Source organism: Phocoena phocoena, chromosome 16 (genome assembly GCF_963924675.1).
Source record: "Phocoena phocoena chromosome 16, mPhoPho1.1, whole genome shotgun sequence".
NCBI classification, from domain to species: Eukaryota; Metazoa; Chordata; class Mammalia; order Artiodactyla; family Phocoenidae; genus Phocoena; species Phocoena phocoena.
Window position 1 is genome coordinate 40,098,508 of NC_089234.1, and position 23,350 is coordinate 40,121,857.

Here is a 23,350-nt window from a genome sequence, read left to right on the forward strand (position 1 = left end):
TTCTACAATGCACAGGAAAGGCTCTACAATAAAGAATCATCTGACCCAAAATATCAGTAGTGCTGAGTTTGAGAACACTTGCTGTAAAGCTTCTGTAAAGTAGGGCTAATTGTACTTACCTCATAGAGTTGTTGTGAGATTTCAGTGAGATGATGGCGGTAAAAAACAAGACTGAACATGTCATAAACAATAAATATTTAAGAAAAATAAGTCAATCAATTGAGTGGAAAAAGAGGGCAAAGGACATAATTTGGGTAACTGCTTGCCTTTAAGGGATAGGAGAGGAAGAAGTGTGTGTGTGACACATGCTGAGAAGTGGCATAGAAGAGGGAGAGGAGGAGAATTGGGGGAAAGAATAGAGTAGTTCAGTGCACGGGCACAAGTTTCTGTTTCATGGCTACAACCAGAGAAGGCCAGCAGGGCCATGACTCTCAGGTAGGTCACTGAGGATGGGAGCTGGAAAGGGACCATTGGGATTAACAGCAGATAAGTGATAATTTTGAGGGACAAGTTGTAATAAGAGTGAAAGAAAAATGGGAACAGAATGCTAGGTTGCAGTAGGTTGAGAATTAAATGAAAACTGAGGTTGAGAGATAGGAAATGAAGTTTATTCAAATTGGCTGTTGAGTCACAAGGACAGTTTTGTGTTTTAGGATTGGAGAGACCATTCTAAACTGAAAGGATGGAAAAGTGTAAAGGGACAATGGAACAATAAGAACATTGTAATTGATGGAGCAAGAGTCCAGAGGAGAGTAATGATAGGGTTTGTGATCAGGAGTAATGAAGACAGGATTTGCTTTAGAAAGAAGTTGGGGTGCTGCTTTCCCTGGGAGAGAAATACAGTGATAATGTCAGTATACTTTAGGTCCAGGGTAAGAAATGGAAACCAAGAATTTAAGTCTTATGCACTTCTCAAAAATTACAAATAAAAATGTTCTTAAAGAGCCCAGATACACAAGAAGATGCATCTTCTAAATTGCTATTAAGATTTCTTCATGAAACTTTCTATTATGAACTGAATATTTCCCAAATCTGTATATTGAAGCCCTAACCCCCCAGTATGACTGTATTTGGAGAGAGGACCTTTACAAGGTAAACAAGGTTAAATGAGGCCATGGGGTGGGGGAGCGGGGGGACTAATCCAAAAGGACTGGTGTTTTATAATTAGAGGAAGACACATCAGGAGGGTGTGCACACAGAGGAAAGGCCATGTGAGGACACAGTAAGAAGGGGCTGAAGTCTGGAAGAAAGACTCCACCAGAAACCCACCCTGCTGGCACCTTGATATTAGACTCACAGACTCCAGAACTGTGAGAAAATAGATTTCTGTGGTTAAGCTTCCACAGTCTGTAGTATTTTGCTGGGGTATCCCTAGCTGACTAATATGTTTCCTAATTGGAACTTCTATAGATATAATGCAACAGAAGACATAAGATGATCTGTTAAAATAAAAGTTAGTTGTCTTAAAGAACTGGATTGACCACAAAGGGAGGATGTGAGAGAAAGCAGATATTTGATATCAAATTCTAGCCTTTAAGGGATAGGAGAGCTGGCTTCAAAAGCTGGCTTCAGCTTTCCATAGTGGGAGATAAAAATGATGTAACAGTTGGTATTATGAGTATTAGAGTCAGTCTGCCTCCATTCAAATTTCATTCTGATACTTCCTAGTCATATAACCTTGGGTAATTACTTAATTATCTTAACCTCAGTTGCTTTATCTGTAAAACAGGGTAAACTCACATGAAATAGTGTGTATAATTCCTAACACATGCTAGTTAGCATTTTCATGTCTTGCTTGATATTTTTGTTATTACAAGATTTTCTGATCACTAATTTGTGACATTAAAGGATATATTTATTTCTTAGCTTCTAATGATTTTTAGAAGAAATAAAAAGAGCAGAATAGACCTGAAATAAAAATCCAGACAGGCCGATTTTTGTAAAAATGTTACGCTAGAGACTAATGTTGGCTTTGTTTCAGTTTCAAGGCATAAATAAGTATACTAAAAAGATATTCTGAGATAGATTTATTGTGCCATCCTAGCATTTCATTTTCAATTTACTTAAAAAAAAATCAGTGACTTTCATAATATTTTATGTTCCCATGCCACTTTTCTTAGCCAAAGTTGTCTAGAGGCAGTCTTTAAGTAGTTACAAAAAATATAGATTGTTTTAGCTGATATCTGATATAATTGATATATCTACATAAACTAAAATATATCATCTATGGATTTTTATTGTTTTTAATAAAATGGCCTACTTATTTTTAGACAATTTTGATTAAAATATATAAATTTAAATTATTTCTAAGTAAATATGCTTGAAAAAATATTGAATAGACAAAGTATCCATTGTTGTCATAGATTCTGCTTTGAAAATAGGAAAATCTGGAGGAAATGAGACTTATGAATTTGGCATGCTACTGCAGTCTATACTTAAAAGCATATTCTTCTCTATAACTCAAAAGGCTGAACTACCACATGAGACTTGATTCTAATCTCTTCTGCTTTTAATTGAAAATGAAAGTTGTGCTACATTTTAAAATTCTTTCACTTTAATTGCAACTGGGATTCATGGATATAAATTCCATTATAGGCTAAAATAATTATGCTAAGTTACTGTCCCATGTAAAGTTCAATGATAAATCGCTAAGTGTTTCAAACCCATATTTATAGCAATGTATGTCTTCATTAGGACCCAAAATTTAGATGATGAGTTCATTTTAACTAAAACTTTGTCCTAAAATTTCATCATTCATATAGGTAAATGCTCAAAGAGGTATACACTCTCAACTCGTAAACCTTGAATTTTATATAAAACTTTGCTTCAAAACAACTTAAGTGTTTTCTTATCTTCTCCTGGTCACACAATAAATGAATGAATGAGCCTCCCCCCACCTATCCATTAATTCGTTTCAACTTTCTATTATACACCAGGCAGTATTCTAGTTCCTAAAGAGTTATTGATAAATAAGATAGACTAGGTCCCTGATCTCATGAAACTAGTTGTAGTGTGGGAAAGACAATAGATATTTAAACAAAGTAGTTTTTAACAAGTGATAAATGCTGATATAAAAATAAAAGGGGTTAAAGTGACAGAGAGTAACAGCAGTTAGGGTTTGAGGTAAAGGCTACTTGGCTATGGTTAGTCAGGGAAGACCTGTCTGAAGAGGACACACTTAAGCTGAATGGCTTTAAGAAAAAGCCATGCAAAGATCTAGAGAAAGAATATTCGAGGCAGAGGTCAAAGACCCTGAGGCAGATGCAAGCTTGATATATTCTTAAGTCAGAGGGAGGGACTTCTCTGGTGGCACAGTGGTTAAGAATCCGCCTGCCAATGCAGGGGACACGGGTTCGGGCCCTGGTCTGGGAAGATCCCACATGCCACGGAGCAACTAAACCCATGTGCCACAACTACTGAACCTGTGCTCTAGAGCCCGCGAGCCACAACTACTGAGCCCACGTGCCACAACTACTGAAGCCCGTGTGCCTAGAGCTGGTGCTCCATAACGAGAGGCCACTGCAATGAGAAGCCCACGTACCACAATGAAGAGTAGCCCCCGCTCTCTGCAACTAGAGGGAAGCCTGCGCGCAGGAACAAAGACCCAACGCAGCCAAAAATAAATAAATAAATGAATTAAATAATTTAAAAAAAGTTATAAAGTCAGAGGGTGCATAGTAGGAAAGAAATCAGTCAGAGAGGTCATAGAGGAGTGACATGATCTGATTTACTTTTTTAAAAGATTACCCTGCCTACTGTATAAGGACAAGAGTGGCAGTAAAAAAAAAAAGAAATTTTAATAATTCATAAGAGAGAGAATGGTGGCTGGGACCAAAGGGGAATAGAAAAAAAGAGGATTTATTTCAGGTTATTGAATATGCCAAACCCAACACCCTATATTTGGCTAAGAACTCGACCATGCATGAGTGGTCAAAACAAACACATAATCTAGGCATCTGCTGGTTTACTCCAGCTAATGTGAAAAAAAGCCTGGGAAATGAGCAGGGAAGGCCTTCTCTGGATAAAGGCCTATTCCCTTCTCTCCAAAGTTTCCACTTTATCAATTATGTTTTGGATTACACATTAATGTGTAATTTGGATTATACATTACACACTAATGTGTGTAATTTTGCTTGCAAATATAAACATGTACAGAATAAAAATACTGATAAGAAAACTGCTCATAAAATTGTCACTGCTTTCTCTGAAACTACTATCATATATAATTTTGAGTAGATAACATACTTTTTATAGACACTAGAGCCTTCCTTCTGATAAGTATTCAACCATTCTTCACCTCCTACCTTGTATTATAATTGTTTCTCATCTCTAATATAAGGCTGTAAATTCCATAAGGGGGTATATTATTCTCTTTGTATAATCCACAGTAGCTTGAGACGTTCTTTATGGATTATAGGCATTGCATAAATATGTATGTGTGTCTGGATGAACAGATGGATGGATGGATGGATGGAGGGGTGGATAACTGAAAAATTACAGAAGTTGGTTGGTTTTATTGTATTTGGGGCTCATTTTCCCTCTAAAGAAATGCATTCATATGTCACTTGATAGTATAAACCACTAATAATCATGAGTGCTAATTAAAAATAATCAAACAAAAATAATGTAACAAACACAAGAGCTTTTACCTGAAGCCACAAAGTGAATTAATAGATTTTTTCAATAAAAGCAGCAAAATAATGATGGATGCCTCTAAAATCTTGGACGTAGCTAAGTAACAACTGTCCCAACTAATTTGGACACTGAACTTCTATTTTCTTTTAATAAATATATTTTAAAGGATTTATCCAAGATTCATGTTAAAAAAGTCTAATGGACTATAATCATATACACTGTCAAATTAAGAGCTATGTAAGAGTTCAGATGATGCTTGACAAATGTTGTGCTTACACTATTGAAGTATTTGCAATACTTTCTGATTTAAGATTTTACTTTTGACTTATTTTGACTTATAATCTTTAACTGTTAAGAATAGATTACCGTCTTATTTAAGGATGTAATAAAGAAAATGTTCTAAATGAGTTTTGAGGTCTTCTCCCATCCTATTTTGAATTTGAAAAGATTCTATCTTAAACTTTTTTATGTAAGATTCCTAAACAGTGTAGTTTAATAGGGGATAGGAGATCATGAGGACTAAACTGACTATGTTATTGCATTCATGATTTATGAATATGAAAAGTGCTTTGTAAACTGTAAAGTGAAATATAAAAGCTGTTGTTTTTTAGCAGCATGATAATGCTGATCTCTGATATTTGAACTGCCTTTCTAATAATATAATAGCCTGTTTCTCTCTAGATGAAGTCTCATCATAACACAACTGAAGAACAAAATTATACACTTTTAAGACATACCACTGAGTAATCAGCTCCCTTCAAAAGGATGTTTTGGCTTAATAATGAAAACATCTTAATAACTGAAATTATTACCCACTGAGTTACTGTCACTATAATGTTCTAAAACAGACAAATTTCCTGGAATGAGAAATGCAGCCCTGTTAACTGATATTACTTAAGGAAAATTTCTATAAAAACCATTCTTGATGTGAAAGTCATCATTTCTCCCCCCTCCCTCCCTCCTTCTTTTCTTTTTTCCTCTGCCCTCCCTTCCTCCATCCATCCTTCTCTCCTTCCTTCATTCCTTCTTTCTTCTTCCTTTTCCACCCCTTCCTTATAAGTATGTTTAAACTATAAGCATTAAGCATAAGAGGGATTTTCCATTTGCTCTCTTTCTACCTTAATACACTCAAGTAATAACATGTTAGCCACCTCCTTAAAAAATTCAGTCAAGACTTGTTCAAGTTTGATTTTATATCCCAAGAAAAGTAGCAGAAGAGTGCTTCATGCTTAGTGTGTTTGCAATAAGGTTTGCTGTTGAAATGCCCTAAATTAAAGTCTTTTGCTCATTCATGTCCCCTACATTTATTCCAGAATTATGCTGAGTATATGTGAAGTTGGCTATTTTATTTTACATGCTAAAATATAACTCATACATGAATTGTGAGTTTGTTTAAAAAGAGAATTTAATGATTTTCCTCTAGTCTCCTATATTTGTTACAACTGATAAATAATGGTATGGTTTCTGCTCATTCAGTTGTTAATGTTTTCAAAACTTTTTATTATAATCCCCTTCTGATTGAAACACCAAAGTCTTCTCCTTTAGTAGTCAAGAAATGTCCTAGGACCTGAGTAAATATTTAAAAGGCATCTGATACCTATAGTAATACTTCCTCAAAAGTCTGTTTGACGCGGGCCCACACAAACGGCAGGTGTTCCTACAGAGTGTCTGTGACAGGGAGAAATGAGATACTAATTAGTTCATACTTGCACCAGCAGTGATAAATTCTGAAATGCCATCAATTGTGTTTATCAAGATGTCCTAAATTATTCACTGATCAGTGCAGAGATACATAGACACAGTTATTTGGAACTTATTAATATTGCTTGAAAATGCTACATTTTCTTAAACTGCTAGTTAAATATACTGGTTAACTTATTGTTTGAGGAAACAGAATATTAGCAGAATGCATTTGTTTCATGTTTCAAAAAATTACTTGGCCAGGATTGCTTTCTAAATAAAGATTATTTATAAAGGACCTATGGTTCCAATTCCAAAGTCAAGATTATAATTCTGCATGTTTTTATTTCAAAACGAAATTCCATATGTTTAATCTCTAATTGAGGGTATAGATATAAATGTTTTTATAGATAGTTGCCATGCCCGCTCCTTCATCTGTATGCGTATGTGAGCATGTATGTGTGTTCATGTCTGTGTGTGTGTGTGTAGATGGATAAGTAGATATTCTATCATGTGTATACATGTGAGGACCTATTACTTTGGCTGTGAAAATATTGCTTATGGAGTTTTAAAAAATAAAAGTATTCACTTATGATGTAAGAGTAAGTTAAAAATCAAGATAATAAATCATAGCTACTTTATGATTACATCTCTATAAACAACAGCAATAAAGCTATGCAGAAAAAAAAAAAGAATTACATAAAGATGTTCCTATTAGTTACCTGTGGTTAGAGGACTATGAGTAAGTCTTTAATTTCTTCTCTCAGTTTAAAATATATTTCCATAATAAAAAATCAATTGCACGTTAAATGAAAAGGGTTTTCCTCAGAGCGAATTTATTTCAAAAATAATTTTCTCTTATATCAAGATAGGGGCCTTTTGTAAGTACATATAATTTCCCTTAATTTTTTTTTTTATCTAGTAGTTAAAAAAAAATCATAAATATTGGATCATTGGTACCCCATAGAAAATTTGTATTTTCTTTTATTTTTTAACATCTTTATTATAGTATAATTGCTTTACAATGGTGTGTTAGTTTCTGCTTTACAACAAAATGAATCAGTTATATATATACATATGTTCCCATATCTCTTCCCTCTTGCGTCTCCCTTCCACCCACCCTCCCTATCCCACGAAAATTTGTATTTTAAACCAAGGGCATTTAAGAAGACATATGAAAAAGTCTCACTTCAAATACTTTTTTTGTTCATTCTTTTTAAATCATGGATATGACTAAGATTTAACAAAAAAGGAATATAAACAGCTCATTACCGGGTCTAAAAAGTGTTTTCCCCCCAATCAAGCTAACCTTAATTTTAAACTTATTGCTGTGATTAGACGGTTTCTACTTTTAAAACTCTGTACAGATTGGCCAGATGTAGACTCTTCCATTTGTATACTTTACTAACAGAAATTTCAAACTGTATTTTCAAAAAGTGATCTGCATGGTTTTAACTGAGCCTAGTGGGATGAACAGATTTTCTTAAGTAAAAAAATCTCCATCTTTATCAAATTTGTTATCCGTTTGCTCTCTGATTCTTTGATAATACACTGATCTGCTTAACTTAAGTAGATACTAGGAGGAAGACAAGAATTTTTATTAACTATTTGAATTCTCAAAATTACTGTGTGTTTTAAATGTCTAAGAGCACAATCTATTAATATATTCGAGTGTGTTTGAAATGCTACGTTTTAGTGGTTGTTGTTCTTTGGTTTTTACCACTGAATGCTCTTTGGTTCCTCTCTGTCAGTGCCTTTTCACAATGTTTGGATTTGGTTGTATTAAAAATATCTAAGTATTATAAAGGATAAGAGTGGGTATCAGAGAATATGGATTATAATTCTGGTATGCTACTAAATAGCTGTCATCTTGGAGAAATAAACTCTCTGTGCTTAAATTTCATGTTATTTATGAAAACAGAAAATCAACCAGATATTATCATTTTATTCATAATAAAAGAAATATTGTATTTTACTTTACAATATCAACTCATCTATCCTTAAGGAGTTTCAGTAAAAGCAGACTTTCTCTAAGTAATAACCAAGATATTCTGTGGGGAAATGGGGAATTTTACCACATAAAGAACAATGGCCAAAGTCATATTTGAACTATTCTCAATCATGGGGGTTATATTTATCAATTTATTTTATCATTAATTATATTTTTGAAAATTTTGTAAGGACTGCTGCCTGTTGCTCATTCATTTACATTCATTCATTTGACCTTCATTAATAAATTCATTACAGAAAACTTGACACTCTGTAGAATACAATTCTTGATTCCTTGGCTTTCTGTCTAGTCATTTTCTTATGGTCCCCTTTTGTATTAGAAATACTTAGTGTATTTAACCCAGCATTCTAGATACCCTGACCCTCAGATGAGATCATTACCCAAGGGCCTGAGATAATAGCTACTCCAGTCCCCTTATAGTCAGCCCCCCGGCCCCTCAGCAGAGTGTCAAGTTCCTCTGTATAGGTTTTTTTAAAAAGTGTATGTAAAAGTGATAAAGCAACATTTAAATTTAAATCAGCAAACATGCTATATGTTTCATGCCTATTTTGTTTTTTAATACAACACACAAAGCCATTTGCATGTATTAACATTATGGAGGTTTAAAGTTAAAATGTAAAATCTCACAGCACTTTAAAAGAAGTCCCTGCTCTCAGTTTATATCATTATCACATAAGTTTCTTGAATTCATTTTTATTTAGATCCTTTCAGATTGTTTCAATATATCATTGACTAGGTTGTCATTGTTACAGTTTTGCAGAGGATTTATCCTAATCACCGTGTTTTTCCTCCAACAGCTCTTTCAAGCATTTGATTGGAGGACTGGATGATGTTTCTAATAAAGCATATGAAGATGCAGAAGCTAAAGCGAAGTAAGTGAAATTTGGGGGGGGTCTTAATTTTGATTTTCAAAAAACAATTCTGAATAGAAATGAGATCAAATCTTTTGTTGGACTTAAAGCTCTACACTCTGACAGGAAGAAAGTAGCTACTTAAGAGTAAAAATAAGCAAGCTATTCAAGATAATTATTACATAGTATACTTGCTTAGTAAGTACCTCTCTCCTTGAACACAAAACCTTAATTTTGTGAGGAAGATCATCTGGACAAGGGAGAATGGTTAGTTTAAAATCCAGTAAAACAATTGAATGTTAACACATTATTTCTTCCACTGAAAACACTTTCTGAATGAATTGCGGCTGTGTTCACCAGTTGCTTGTGAAATTGTATGAAAAATAATAACGCTGGAAATATTTGAACACACCGTTGCTTTACATTGAACTTTGTCGATGAAAATTAATCAGTGGATCTAAAAAAGAAATGGAAAATTTTATTCAAGTCAAATTTGAGGATTATAACCTGGGAAGAGCAGCTCAGAAAGCTCTGAGAACTGTTCTGCTTATTAGAAGTCAAGGCACAGTTAAACAAGTTATTTGAGACAGAGGGCTGTACATCAAATGATGTATTATTGACATAATCCAGATCTAAGTGTCATATGACCCCTTATGAGTTCAAGCAGGAAAGTTATCATTAAGGAGTTGTCTTATTGACGCTAGGAGAATGTTGCTCTTTTTGGTTCAGGAGGTATTTCTGCCTATGGGGAAGGTTTGGTCGATGCATAATACAGATACACAAGGCACAGTGAGGGGAGAGAGGAGGCCAAAGGGCAGAGTAAAATTTTTGTTTGAATTTTCTTGTCTTGCCATAAAATGAATTTTAGTTCACAACTTCAATGACACTAAGTTATCATAATGATATGAGATAGTACCTATGCCATTGTCATTTTTGTATAACAAAGTACATTTTTATCTACTAGAATAATTTACTTTAAAACAAAGCTTTAAATTTTTTTTAAACAAAAAATGTGAAGTAATTTGAGATTGGCTTTTTCTGCAAAATTGTTAGGTTACTTTTTTTTGAAAGTGTAATCTATAATTCTCCTCTTTCTCCCAAGAAAGTAACTTAAGTAAAACCAATTTAGTATTTGATATCATACAGGATATCTGGAGGATTAAATCAACAAATATCAGTAAGTAGATAGTGCAGGGGAAGAATTTGATTGGTTGATCTTGTAGTCACCTGAAAAGCAAAAGGAATAAAATAATTTCTTTTGCCTTGAGAACCTATGAAGATTAAAAATTTGGGCTAGAACTAATTGACTAATTACTATTATTCATTTTGACTGATAAAATTGTATTATTTTCAAAGCTGTATAAAGATATCCACATTTTCTTCTCTATATAGTTTGCTTTTGTTTCCTCTGTTCCTTTGAGGGACATAGACTTACATCCTGTAGTCAAATGCCAGCAATGCCTCTGCTAAGATTCGCTGAGGAAATTACACAAAGCCAGTTTTAACATCAAACTCCACACAGTCCTCAGTATTGCCTGTACTGTGGCTGATTGGTATTAATTTTCTGGTTTTCTACATTACGTTAAAATACATATTAATGCTAAGTTTAGACTTTAGTTTCTGGTAGTTACACTAGTCATCCTGAGATGGTAGAGGGGGGCCATTTAAGGTACCTTATCAGTTTTAAAAGTTATAACACTTTTTTATTATTGGACATTATCCCTAGAGGAACATTTTCTTGCAATATAAAAGCTCATATTTATAATTTATGGCAGCAAAGTTTTTCTTGAGTTTATATATTCAATTAAGGTTACTATGGGTCATTTTATATATATTTATTTATATTTGTATATATACATATACACACACACCACTTTATATAAATGTGTATTTATATATACAATTAGTGCTAATCTTTAAAATTTGTCTAGAATCTACCTGAGCAACTATTTAAATATTTGTAGAGTTACTGGAAAAGTCAAAGATCTTTTAAACTAAAATATTCTTTGATCTATTTCTGTTTCTCTGTTAAACTTTAGACAGATTCTCTAATGAAAGTTTTCGTATAACTCCTATTTACTCTACCCAAAGTCGAGGCCAGTCACTGCCTTAAAATTGATCAGTGGCAGGAAAGCAATTATGAATTAGTTATATCCTTCTCAGTGTACTGTTGGCCTTACAAAGGTTAAACTGTGTGTGTATCTCATGAATTCTGGGCATTTATGGGTTCACTTGCACATGCTTCAACTAAAGGGAGGAAGTAAAACAAATACACTGAAATTCAGATTCAGACAATTTAGAAGATAGGTGTGGCAACAGTTCTTCACATTGGAAGAGAATCCATCAGTATGAAAAATATGACTCTGAATGAGGACTAGAAGCCTCGAGTTCTGTTCCGGGCTCTGTCATTTCCAACCAAGTGATTTTGGTCATGTCTTAACAGCTGTCTCTCAGTATCATTATCTTATCTATGAAATATTATTTTTGTGATTTAATTAATGGTGATATGTAAAAATACTTGGTAAATTATAAAGGGCTATAAAAGTGGATGGTGTTGTTTGTAGAAGTAATCTTTGGAAATATACCCTAATGCATTTGCTAGATGGTTTGATTTATACACAATTATTGCACATGTATTATGTAATCTAATTTTATCTGGGCAAGGAGTCTTTAATCTTATGTAGGCAAACTAGCCTCAATTTAGTAGAGTGTTGTAAAATTAAACCTAGACTGGAAAATATCCATAAATATCAATTTTATAAAAATAGAAACATTTAGTTAAAAGAAAGTTCAATTATGATTAAAGAACAAAACGGGCAATGAAATGATGACCTACAGCTAAGTATTGTTATTTGAACTATTAAATTTAATAGATTACAAATTAGCCATTATATTTATACTTGAATATAAATCAACTAGGATAAATTAGTTTGAATTTTTCTATTCGATTAATACTAAATCCAAATGAGTACATAACCCACATACCTTAATATTGATTATTATTTAGAAAATGGGAATAACTTGATAAAAAAAAAGTCTAGGATCATTGATCTAAATTCCAGAAAGATTGATAATGTAAACTTTATTCCTCAAAATAGCTAAATAAATAAGTAACTATGGAGCAGGTGTTGTGATGCTTTTTACACTGTTAGCATTTTATAGCTTTCTAATAAATAATTAACATCTGAAGATTTCTGAAGTTGAAAGCATCTTTTTAATTAGGTATCCTATTACCCAGAGTAGGTAAACTGTAAACTATTCCCAAGGGAAAACTTTTTAGTTGAACTAACACATTTAAACATCTATTTGTGTTAGCACTCTTTTCTCTGTGTTGGATTTCTTCCCCTTAAGTACATTATGCCTTCACTTTGTATTTAAGGAACTTATAAGGTTTGCCAACATCGCAGGAAATCCAGGAACGGGCTCTAATCTAAATTCCCTGGGTAATTTTGTTAATGCCTCTAAATTTCTATACGGATCGCAAATTCTGTACCATTTAGAATTGAGGTGATGATTTGGCTCCACTGTGTGAGCTTAATTTTTCAAAGTCCCCTTGATTTTGCAAAATCCACTAAAGATAAGATTAATATTTTTTAAAACCCAACTAAAATGATCATATTATTTGTGCATGTGAAGTTATTGTTGGTATTGCCTCATTGAATATGCCTATTTGCGGTGAAAAGAAAAAAAGTAGGACTGACTGTAAAAATCAATTCAGTTGAGACATTTAGGAACTCAGTCATAAGAAACTTATTAGCTATTAGCACAATCAGGCTTCAATGGCAGAAAACAGACGATCCCTTTGAGAGAAACCATACCAAGCATTCAGTTTGGATGGCTGGTCCAAGAAGACTGACTTGAAAGAAATATCCCAGTGAAATGGTTCTCAAAACTGCTCTGCTGCAGGATATGTGCCCTTAGCTTGTCTCACGAGATATATTTCCTACAAAGAAAACTATTCGTGATGGAAACTTAACCTTTATGACATGTTTAAGCTTCTCTTGATTGCTGCTAATTATCCACTAAGGACTTCTCTTTTTAAAATATGAAGTTATAACCACAAAGACATTAGAAGAGACAACCTTAGATGGAAGGTAAGGCTCATTAAACCTTATTTAGAGCAGAAAGTAGCATATATGATGAAACGTACGTATTATTTTCCTTAGAGACTATGTATTCATTCATTTAATAAATATTTAGAAATTTACTCGTGATGAGTCAGGCATTGTATTTTACAGTGTGCATAGCGAATAGAAAACATATTTTCTCATAGTAAGGATCTTGCAGTTTAGTAGGGAGCCTGATGTGTAATTCCAGGATTATTTTCAATATTTACTTCTAAGAATAAATTATGATACTTAGTATGATAAAGTACTGTTTTGGTAGAGAGACCTATCTCCGTATTTACACCTTGTCTTGTAAAAAAAAAAAAAAAAACCATCCAGAAAATCAAATAGAAAAATGTAGATGTTCTATTTCATTCTAAGTATTTCTGATATATGAATACAGAGTACTTCTTAAATGAAATATTTTCAAGTTATAGTATCATTTCATTCTTATTGTTGAATATAGTACTCAGCAGTTATAAGCAAAACATCTCTTTTTCTGAATAAAAAACCTATATATATTAGCAAGTTAAGTTGAAATATACTATATTTATATTTATTATAATCATAGGAATTTTTAATATAAAGGTGGCTATCCAATAAGGTGATTTACATATACCACAGCTATATTCCAAGATTAAGGTCATATAGAGCGGAAAAACAAAACAACAAATTAAAGTCAGTGTTTTATTTATAAGATGTTTATTTTTAATTAAAACGTTTTATATTTTCACTTTAATAGAAATAGTACAGTGATATAGATTTAAAAAATAAAAATCACAGTCTAAACAAATCAAGTACAACTGCTATTAACTATCTTTGTGTTTTAAAATTATACTTATAGTCATTTACAACTTTATATCCTGCTTTTTTCAGTTTAGCACCCATCATATTATAAACACTTATGATACAATTATATAGACTTCTTAAACATCATTTTGGTGAGGACCTGATAACACAATGAATGGAGCCTAGTATTTCAGACTGATTCAATTTGTACCCTTGTTGATTCAATTTACTGTGCTTTTGAAAGTAATTCCTGATCACTTCTTCAAATGAAAAAACACCAAACAACAAAAAAAACCCTCTAAATTGTTCCCATCAAGCAGCATTTTTCAAATTATTTTATGTCATGACACTCATAGAAAATGGGTATAGAATATGGTACCAATTGGCTCAGCTGCCCTAGATTCTATCCTGCTGCTCTGAAGGCTGAAGGGATTCACATCTAAGCCCTTCAGTTGAGAAGCTCTAACCGCTATATGAATATAGATTCATCAGTGCATTTATTTATGATCTAAGTTGATGATTCTCATATTGTTTTCCATTAGGAGCTCTTTCTTATGGCAAAATCTCTGAAAATCTCTGAGTGTGGTCATGTTTTTTAATCTACATTACTTGGTAGATAGGTAGGTAGGTAGGTTGATAGATAGATAGATAGATAGATAGATAGATAGATAGATAGATAGATAGATAGATTTAAAGACTTCCTGCAATGATCTGGCAGCCCATGATGTAACAGCATCATTCATGTTCATTCAATTTGTCATATACATTCATATATTTAACAAATATTTTCTGTGTGCCTACAAAATGCTGCATATAAAGCAATGAATAAAATAGATATGCTCCTTGCCTTCATGGTACCTGTGGTCCAGTGGAGGAGAGAGAGGTACATTAATTATTCTGTGAAGATTTCCCTGAGGAAGTAACATTTCAACTATATTTGAGCTGAATTTTGGAGAATTAGCTGGTACTGACCGGGAAAGAATTAGATAGTATTAGTTGGGTAAGGAAGTGTAGATAGCATTCTAGACAGACAAACAAAAGTACATGTACAAAGCCCCCAAGATAGGAGACAACATTACATATTCAAGGAACCAAGGTACCAATATGGCTGGGACTTAGAATATACAAGATGGAGATCAGATGTTAAGGATTTAAAGAAAGCACTTGTAAGCTAGCAAATGAGATGAGTTGGTTTATAATTAAACACTCTTTCCTCTGATTGGAGGAGTGAAAAAGTGAAAGCAAGGAGAACAACCAGAATATTTTCCTGGTAAAAGCTGATGGTAGACACAGGACTAGAACGAGAGCAGTGTGAGTAGAGAAAAGCATTTGAGAGCTAGTTGGGTGGCAAAGCCAATAGGTCTCCTTAAGGAAATAGATACTGGTGATGAAGGGGAGAAAGGTCAAGGATGATGCGAGGATGTTTGGTCTGGAAATCAGCGGCAGGCAGTAGCATTCACGAAGACAGAGAGGGATGGTTGCCAGATTTGGAGAGTGAAATAATCATGACTTGATTTTTGCTCAGGTTAAATATGAGGTGATTTTGAGACATGGTTCCAGGTCTGGAACTCAGAGAAGAGGTTGGTATTTATGTGAGAATAATGAGAATTTAGATGGTAAGTGGTAATTAAAGATGTGGATGAGAGAGAAAGCAGTGTATGAAAGGAGTATGGCACTGAGGATTGATTCTTGAGGAAATTTATCATGTAAAAAGCAGGAAAAGGAAAGGATTTCACACAAAAACATCCACAGCCAAAGACTGAAAACGAGAGAAGAGAGGTGGAAGGAAAACCAGATGGCATCACAGAAGACAAAAACGGAGTGTGTTTCAAGAATGGAGGAGGAGACAGTGATATTGTATGTTGCTGAGAGTTCTAGTGTGTTAATTAACAAGTGACAATTGAATTTATCAAACCGCTGGTTCATTTTCATCTTAGGATGGAGTGGTAGGGATCAAGTCCCCTAAATGTATTGAAAATGAATCTGATTTGAAGAAGTAAGAGTCAATAAACTTATACAGAATTAGAAGATATTTCAAGGAAAATAGCCAGCAATGTGTAGTGGATGATTATGGATCATCAATATTGAGAGAGAGATGAACATGTTAAAACCAGTAAAGAAGGAGAGTATAAGATTGAGAGAGTTTAAGCAAGAGGGTCTCAGGTCCTTTTAAGTTTCATAGACAAAAGCAGAACTTCAAAGGAGAAGTGAGACCATATCCCTGGGTAAAGCTTATACCACTTTGTGAAGTTATATTTTTTTAATTTTTTAAATTAATTTTTATTGGAATATAGTTGATTTACAATATTGTGTTAGTTTCTGCTGTACAGCAGAGTGAATCAGTTATACATATACATATATCCGCTCTTTTATAGACTCTTTTCCTATATAGGTCATTATAGAGTATTGAGTAGCATTTGCTGTGCTATGCAGTAGGTTCTTATTAGTTATCTATTTTATACGTAGTAGTGTGTATATGTCAGTCCCAATCTCCCAATTTATCCCTCCCTCCCTTTCCCCCTTGGTAACCATAAGTTTGTTTTCTACATCTGAGATGCTATTCCTTTTTTGTAAATAGGTTCATTTGTTCCATTTTTTGAGATTCCACATATAAGCGGTATCATATGACATTTGTCTTTCTCTGTCTGACTTACTTCACTCAGTATGGCAATCTCTAGGTCCATCCATGTTGCTGCAAATGGCATTATTTCATTCTTTTTTATAGCTGAGTAATATTCCATTGTATATACATACCACATCTTCCTTTTCCATTCTGCCAGGACACGGAAGCAACCTAAATGTCCATGGAAGTGATTTCTTAGTTAAGAAGGTTTTCACTTTTCTGTCTCACATTATGTAGTATTTCTTTAGGTTTAAATATTGTCCTCTCTCTAAAGAAATGTAAAACTTAAAAATTCTCCTAAGAGGAATTAAACATTTTTCCCTAACATCATAGCATAAATTTGTGTATAAGTTCCTTCTCCAGAGATAACGTGAGCCTTCCCCTGAGCACAGAGAGGAAAAAGCAGCACTGAACAAGGAGGCACTAATAGGCAAACCCCCCTCAGAATCACCATTTTTGGCCTGGCCTGCTCCCCTCACCATGTACCTCAGTGCAAAATGTTCACTTATTCTCCGCCTCGACCCAGAAAAGGGACTCTCATCGTAGATGCACATAATACAAAAAGAAAAGTTGAAAGTAAACAAGAAAGATGAAACTATGGTAAAAAGCCAGAAGTAAGGCTAAGTCTACAAAGCAGGACCTGTAGCATCATCACCCAGGAAAAGAGTGATGCACAAAACATTTAGATGCACCAGGGTTGACTCTGGCTTATTGCTGCTGAACCAGCGAAGTACCGGTCACTTCTCCCGACTCTAGAACTATAAAGAATATTGCCTGCATATGGACCACTCTTTTGGCCCTTTTGATGTAGTCCAAATAAATAGTTTATTACTATTTCTATAATTAGTCCTCACTGATTTTAAGCCCCCCTCTGTTTACAAGGCTATTTGCAAAGGAATATTCTAGTCTGATATTTTCAGGATTACTTTTGGTGCCAGCTTTGTTGTTTGACACAATGTGACAGCATTGATGTTCTCTCGCTACATTTGATTGCCAGAGATAACCCTTTAGTTGCTCACTCTGCTTGCCATGGGGCAGGCGGCTGCTCTGTGCTCTTTGACTTGCAGAGGGAACTACCGATGTTGCTCCGACCTTTGAAAATTCACTCATCAAATGCACCTCAAAATACACGAGGCTATGCAAATCAGAAAAGGGATGTATCGTTTGGTAACATCTTCCCAAATGCCCCAGGGTCGTCTAGCATCTAACTAACATGAGATTTTAAATGCACAATCAAATGCACATGGGGTTGCTCTTTTGAACACCCTGACTTTGAAATTTTGGCCTTTCTTATTAGTGTTTTTCTGCCAAGCATTTCAGAGTAAAGATCTTAGTATTCCCACAATCTTATCAACAACTTACTTCAACCAACTTGGTCTTGATCTAAGCAATTCTCAGGGAAATGAGCCTGGAAAATTGTTTTTCCCCCTATGGAAAGAATTCAAGTGAGTAATATCCTGTTTCAAACTGGGAACTATATGCCAATTAAATGGAAAGAACACTAAGAATGGTATGAAATAGCCCTCAGACCAGAATTAGAACTTGCTGATCACTTCTCAGGTTGAATAGTCAGAAGACAATCCCATTCTCTGGGCAATAAAAATTGTTGTCCATTTTATGGCAGGGCAAAGTATAGGAGACTTGAAAAACTGGCAGCAGTTGACCCTGAACTAATAAGCTGGCTTTCAGCTGTGCAAGAGCTGTTTGCTTTTCAAATTCTAGTACATGTAATCAGGCTGGGAAGAAGTATAGAAGAGTTTCTAAGGCCACCAATGCTAGCAGATTAAGACTTTAGTGTGACTTGTGACTACAGAGAGCATCGAGGTAAATTTTTTCTTTCAAGGGCAGTGAGACTGATTTTTTTAAAAAAATGATCTTCAGGATAAAACTACTCTCTTGGGTAGAAGTATTTTTATTTGTTTCATTAAAAATTGTAAAACTCTCAAAGGCCATTTGCTAATTTCTTCTCCATTGCACTTATCTTTAAGACTCCCTAGGTAGCAAGACTTTATAAAGGTGGATCTCAGTATGTCCTTTCATGCAACCTTTTCTAATTGACAGAGCAGAGGACTAAAGATAATTGAAAATCTAGTGCTGCTGACTTGCTTGGTGGATGCAGACAAGCCATTTGATTATTGACTCTGTCTTCTTCTGAAAAGGAAGGATGATTCTTTTCCACTGTTGTCATATTAGATAGCAACAACTGGAAATTACTTTCAAAACATCAAGAGCTCTTTAAATCCTAAGGATATTTAAGTCCTGTGTGGCGATAAGGTCAGCTTTTCCAGAGCCCCAAACTTCCATAGAAAAGAGAGCAGTCCAGTGCATGTCTTTTTGTTGTTTTGTTATGTTCTAGAGCCTGTTGTGATATCGTACCTTTAAAAAGCAAAAAGAATAGTATCTATTAGTATTATTAGTAATAGATCCCTTGTGTTCTCAGTAATTTCAATCAAAAAATAATAATATGTGGCTAAAATACCTTTTCTTCTTCAGTGAAGGGAGTCTCTCTCACAGGAGTGAAGATAGCATATAGCATAATTCTAATCCTGCTTTACATTCAAGACTGGGCCATTCTAGAGAGAAAACCTATGAACCTAGTGAGAGCAAGGCTGATGCTCAGTGCTGAAGGAGGTCCTTCTGGCAAAGTCATGCTCACATAGCAAGAGGAATATTTGCTTGGAGTTGGGAGACCTGGGCCTTAGTCAGAGCAATGACATCAATTTCTCCATGTGACCTTAAGCATAAGGTCTGGAGCCTACCACCTCTGGACCTGTTTTCTAATCTGTAAAAATGATCATTTTGAAATCCTTTCTAGTTCAAATGCTTAGAATGTGGAAGTTAACAAGCCATTCTTTTAGAAACAACTCTTATATAAACAATATTTTCACCTTTGCTGTTTTCTAAATTGATAATGAAGGCATCTTTGTGACTGTCAATAGAAAACACCCTTAAGGATCCTGGAATACTTTGTGGATCTATATTTTAATAAAAGTCACTAAGTTATATTTCTTTCCTCTCAGAATCTGAAAGTATTATTGTTAGTGCGTACTTTATTCAAAATACTTAAAAATCATGCAGTTTTGCTTGAAGTATGTTTTGATAACTCTTAGTAGTTCAATAAATTAGCCTTTAGAAACAGAGCAGTTTCCATTTTCATCATTATACATACAATTTTCTCTTGCCAATGTGACATTTAGATATGATAATAAACCATGCTATCTTTCAACAAAATGCCATTAGAAAATTATAGAGTGCCTTTGAAACTGGAAATGTTATACCAACATTTTCCCCCATGAATCCTTTTAGAAAGAAATAATTTTTAAATAATGAATTAAAATGGCAGCATGAATCATTTTGATACAATGAACATAATACACCATGTTAATTTATGTCTTTAAATTGTTATTTGAGAAAGATGAGGTATCATAAAAGTCAAGCATGGCTGTTGCTCACAGACATTTGTGTGTATCACACCAGTTTCCTCCAATGCGTGAACTGCGAACACTAGTCAACTTTATAAACTGTATTAATGACTTCAGGAAACCAGCCTATTACTCTAATATTCAGAAACGGTTCAAACGTTTTAGACAACCTAGGTAAGTTACTGATTGAGCGTATTGAATAGTAATGATCCTAATATCCTCACAAGGGGGATAAAGCAGCTTCCCTAAAATGATTAAGATCTCTTTCCGTTTAAGGACTTAGTAGGTATGACTCATAGGGTAATTCCCCATCAGTTTTTCTAAGTTTTTTGTTAAAATGGCTCTGCTTTATTTTTTTAAGCACAGTGTGCTTATTATGCTAGTAAAACTTGCTTGTCAAAATATAACAATTTAGTAAAACATACATTTTACTGAAAATGACTTTGTTCTTCCAAATCAAGGTCCCTTGCTCACCATGCTGGTAAGGAGATTAATTTTGGACACTCCTCTGGATGGGGCTCATGGTTTTTCCTCTTAAGCCTCTTAACTTTATTATATTACACGTACAATTAAATTAATGATGAAGAGTATGCTTTAGTCTGCATAACAATTCTTCATTTCAAATGGGATGCAAAATGTTGCCTTGAGATATAAGAGACCATTGAAGAGATGATACCTTTATAACAGACCAAATGACCAATGGTGTTTTTTTGAGTGATGACATGTACTAGGACCATATATGAGCAAAACCCTGAAGGTCTCCTAATCCCATTATTTAGAGGTTTTTATTATGTAGACAGATTTCATTATGTTGGCACAATCGATTAAATAATTGGCCCCTGTGATTGAAGACAACCTTCAATTCCTTACCCCTGTCCACAGGTTGGGGGTGGAGCTGAAAGTTCCAACCCTCTGACCATGCCTTGCTCTCTCTGGTGCCCAGCCCCCATCCTGAAACTATCTAGGGACCCCAGCCACCAGTCATCTCATTAGCGTGCCAAAGAGGCATTTATCACTTCAGGGATTACAAGGGTTTTAGGAGCTCTGTGCCAGGAACAGGGACAAAGACCAAATATTTATTTCCCATTAGATTACACCAGTAGATGCCAATACCATACACCCACCACTCAAGTCATGACAATCAAAAATGTCAGTAGACATTGACAGATATTTTCTAGGGGAATTGGGGTGTGGAGGGAGGACAAGATCTCCCCTGGTTGAGAACCATTGGTATAAAGAGAAGACAAATAAATACAAAATTGTGGAGGAGAGGGGACACTAAAGTTTTATTAGTATCAGAGTACAGAATTTAATCTGATGTTGAAAATGAGCGTTACTTTCCTGTACTTTCACTTCTAGGAGAAAAGTTTAGATGTGATAAAAGTGTCACAGTTGGCATCAGACAAGACTGAGTTCCAGAAGCACAGTGTCGACCAAAATTTAATTCAGTTGCTAGGATACAAATTATACAAAATAATTTATCCACATTCAATTAAGATTTCTATATTTCTCCCTAATACTCAAGATTTTAAAAAATTCTTCTCCTTCAAAGAAGCAGAATTTTAAGTGTAATGGGACAATGAATTCATTGGGAGAATCTGGCTCACCAGGATACTAAAACTTTGTTGTTGTTTTGAGATGGTGGAGTTAGTAAATTTGCCAAAGCTGGGAAAATACACAGTCTCAGTTTGTTCCACACATCGTTGACTGACATTTTTCACATTAGATGCTGAGTCACTATAATAGTCTCAAATGTAATTACTTTGTGTATAATACAATGAATTTTCTTTCTATTCATATAACCCCTTGGGTTGTACTGGTAAAACATGGCATTGTATTAAGACAGAAAACACAAAAACAGATTTTAGGTGAAACTAGCGTCTATAATAGAGGACTGATATTACATTGGTAATAAAATACAAGTGTATATTGTGACATTGAATGCACTACAAAAGAGAACAATGTGCTACAGGCAAAAATGAAGTGCATGAGAGGACTAGAAGTCACAGATGTGACAGTCCCTCCAAATAGTAGCATTCTTACATTACAAGTTCTGTCAACATGGTTGCATTAACTTATAGAAATAAAGGGCACGGCATTCTTTAAATTCCACCTTTGTGGTAATCACAAACAATGGATTCTGCCAACACAATGCTGTATTGTCATCCTGCTGCCTATTGACATGCTTACTATTCCCCATGTGCTTTCAAGAGCCCGACCCTGGTCAATTTGACTCCCTGCTGATTAACTGAAAGAGCCAGAAATAATTAGAGAGACATAGCCATGTCAATTGATGAGATGTTGGCATCTGTACAACCTCAACATTTGAAATGCAGAACATGTTGAAATTTCTGTGCAAGAAAGTTAGCAAGAATTGGGGGAGTACATAGGATCTGGGATTATTAAAAAGACTCCAAGGAGAATAATAATTTAAGATAGGGCTTCCCTGGTGGCGCAGTGGTTGGGAGTCCGCCTGCCGATGCAGGGGACATGGGTTCGTGCCCCGGTCCGGGAAGATCCCACATGCCGCGGAGTGGCTAGGCCCGTGAGCCATGGCCGCTGAGCCTGCGTGTCCAGAGCCTGTGCCTCCGCAAGGGGAGAGGCCACAACAGTGAGAGGCCCACATAAGAAAAAAAAAAAAAAAAAAAGTAGACTCCTGGGATTATTATAAAAGAATAAACCTTTAGAGTGTTGTTCAAACTGTGGGTTACAAACCACTAGGGATCGTAAAGTTCATGTAGTGTATCATGACCCAACATTTTTATTATTTCAGGTGCATCATACATAGTAGTATTGATTTGTTAGTTTTTTCCCGTGTGTGTTTGTGTGTGTGTATGTGTGTGTGTGTGTGTGTGTGTGTGTAAAGGATGGCTATGATGAAAACTGTATCTGTAGTCAAAAAGACTTGGAAACTATTAAATCAATATAAATGCCTCCCTCCCAATTCAGTTGTAGTATTCATTGTACTTTTAAAAAATATATGTTTTTTATTGTGTGCATTGAATAGTTAGACTTACCTTGTGGCTACAAATTACACCCTCTTGGTCAACTAAGTACCTTCAAATGCATGCAGTTGAATTCAAGGATAAGACAAAAGAAAGCGAGAGGGGCAAGGGACACATCTATCAATATGCAAAACAAATGTCTGTGTAGTCATTTCCATATCAAAGGACAGTACATCATTATTGTGAAAAATTGTCAACCTTTTTTTAAGTTGAAATATGACAGCCATG

The 23,350-nt window shown here is 34.6% G+C and overlaps 1 protein-coding gene across 2 annotated transcripts in view; it reads left to right on the forward strand.

The window, feature by feature from the left end:
* Window positions 1-23,350, forward strand: part of PRKG1 (protein kinase cGMP-dependent 1) — a 1,186,243-nt gene that overhangs the window by 1,069,722 nt on the left and 93,171 nt on the right. For both annotated transcript variants that reach the window (XM_065894586.1, XM_065894585.1), the window contains exon 9: window positions 9,124-9,198. In XM_065894586.1, coding sequence (XP_065750658.1) covers window positions 9,124-9,198 — 75 coding nt within the window. The remainder of the gene's footprint in view (window positions 1-9,123; window positions 9,199-23,350) is intronic.